This window comes from Cupressus sempervirens, chromosome 10 (assembly GCF_028749045.1).
Source record: "Cupressus sempervirens isolate cs-2001-9-10 chromosome 10, ASM2874904v1, whole genome shotgun sequence".
NCBI classification, from domain to species: Eukaryota; Viridiplantae; Streptophyta; class Pinopsida; order Cupressales; family Cupressaceae; genus Cupressus; species Cupressus sempervirens.
The window spans coordinates 682,095,749-682,097,805 of NC_143127.1; the positions used below are offsets into that span (position 1 = coordinate 682,095,749).

At 36.0% G+C, this 2,057-nt stretch overlaps 1 protein-coding gene across 1 annotated transcript; it reads left to right on the plus strand.

The window, feature by feature from the left end:
- Nucleotides 1-683: 683 nt before the first annotated feature.
- LOC149535653 (embryogenesis-like protein) lies at nt 684-1,763 on the plus strand. The gene has a single exon (XM_089806575.1). The coding sequence runs from the start codon at nt 941-943 to the stop codon at nt 1,493-1,495; it is 555 nt and encodes a 184-aa protein (XP_089662701.1). The 5' UTR covers nt 684-940; the 3' UTR covers nt 1,496-1,763.
- The last annotated feature ends 294 nt before the right edge of the window (nt 1,764-2,057 follow it).

Below are 2,057 nucleotides of genomic sequence, written 5' to 3' on the forward strand. Positions count from 1 at the left end.
TTTGAGAAACGACTTGCAGACTATGTTTTAAATGGGGGCTCAACTCACAATAGGCAACAAGATTTAGAGGGCCAAGGTGAAAATCAAAGGTCACACTTGTAAGTTGCAAGTTTGATTGCAGATAACTCAAGTTCCACATTGTAACACAACCTAGGCATGTTCAACACATTTAAATTTGTACGATATATAACCCTTTCCTAAGCCTCTCAAGACTTCTCTCTCCCAACCTCTACTCTTTTAGTTAAGTTAGCCCATTTGGAAAAAATAGGTTTTAGATGGATTTCGCCTCAAGAAAAATAAAATTACAAAGCAATGTTCACAATCTTCAATGCAAGTTTCTTTGTTGTTTGTCGTCTCCATAGTTTGATTCATTTAATCAACACTCCCTTCTTTATTTGATTTTTAAACATAAGGGAAGAAGATAAGTTATTGTTCATTCTTTCACAATTCAAACATTCGTGAGAGCTTCCACTCCTTTCTTAATTCGTTCTAACTAGTCACTATTTAAAACTTCAATCTCAAATTTACTTAATAATTTAAACAAATTGTCTTAACAAAGTTTTTTAGATTGTTTTCAAAAGAAAGATAAAATGAATAAACAATAAATCTCTCCAACCGCATGGACAATATAAACAATTATAAATGTATTTATGTGATGTCAAGAGGCAATTGTTTTGGAGTACTATCTTGCCAAAACTGCAAATTTCAAATTGGGGTTGCTCCACGTATTTTGGTAATATCTATAACAATGCGGTGTGCTAATTCAAAGATGCAGGGTCAACATTGGCGACTAAGAGTAAAGCAGAAAATTGCACGCACTATGTATGTATTACCAGGAGGGATAAAAACATGAGGAGATTTTAGAGTCCAGGATATTTGCAGGGTTTTAAGCAGCAAAAATTGTGTTCAGAAATCACGATCGGAGTCTTCAGGATTTGTTATGGCAATGGGTCGGCGGCTGTGCGAGGTCCATTCTAAGCTTCCTAAATTCAACGACCAATACTCTTCATTAATCTATCCTGCTTCTTGCACGACCTTACGATCAACATATAGGTCTGATCAGGATTTCAGACTGCTGTCAAAATCATCTTCTGAACGGAATAATATCCTTCTTACTGCTATTGGATTTTCGAAAAACAATACCGAAATGCATATTTCGAGACTCGAGAGATTGATGACGAGTCCTTTTTTTCAGATTCAGACTCCGAGATTTTTCAGTGCAGATTCAAACAATTCAGATTACGGTAAGGAAGTGGATGAAATAAACGCTAAATTTGCAGAGGCTAGAGAGGAAATTGAAATGGCTATGGAATCGAAGGAAACGGTTTATTTTGACGAAGAGGCCGAGAGTGCTAGAGGAGTTGTCAAAGAAACCCTAGAAATGTTCGACGCCTTGCTTGCGAGATTGCCCGAGGATCAGCGAGGTGTTGTGCAGAGGTCCATGGGCCTGAAAATGGAGCAGCTCAAAGCAGAGCTTCAACAGCTAAATGAGTAAAACTCAAGGGTGGAGATGGACGAGAGCTTGTCCTTTTTTGAGGGCAACTTTGTAGACTGTTGAATTAATTGCTCTACAAAGCGTTAAGCAGCTCAGAGAATTAAATTGGAATCATTTTAGTTCCGTAGCATTTTGCTTGAAATGGAGTTATTGGGAATTTCTCCTATATTCTCAAACACTTTAGGAGAAGATTTATTTCTTGTTATCAGGTAATTTTTGAATTGTGATACTTAATGAAACAACATTGCTGATGATTTTTCAAGGTTAAGTTCTTGGCTGCTGATATGTGGGGAAATTTCAAATCAATTTTCTTGTATTAATATCGTATGGGAGGGTGATCTATTCCTATATGAATTTCCTATTAAAGAATGCCAGTAGCTTACATAGATCTTTGTGCACATATTATGCTTGGCGAAATTTAATCAGAACCAAAATTGTCGATTAACGAATTTATGATATCATAGCTTTTTAATATAATTTAGATTCTTGTTTGGATCGAGGGTTTACCAAAGGTGCTATAGGCTTACACCTTTTGCTGATTAACTAATTTATGATATCATAG

Excerpts from the sequence above, each read along its gene's own strand:
- LOC149535653 (XM_089806575.1), top strand. The coding sequence starts at position 941 with ATGGCAATGGGTCGGCGGCTGTGCGAGGTCCATTCTAAGCTTCCTAAA.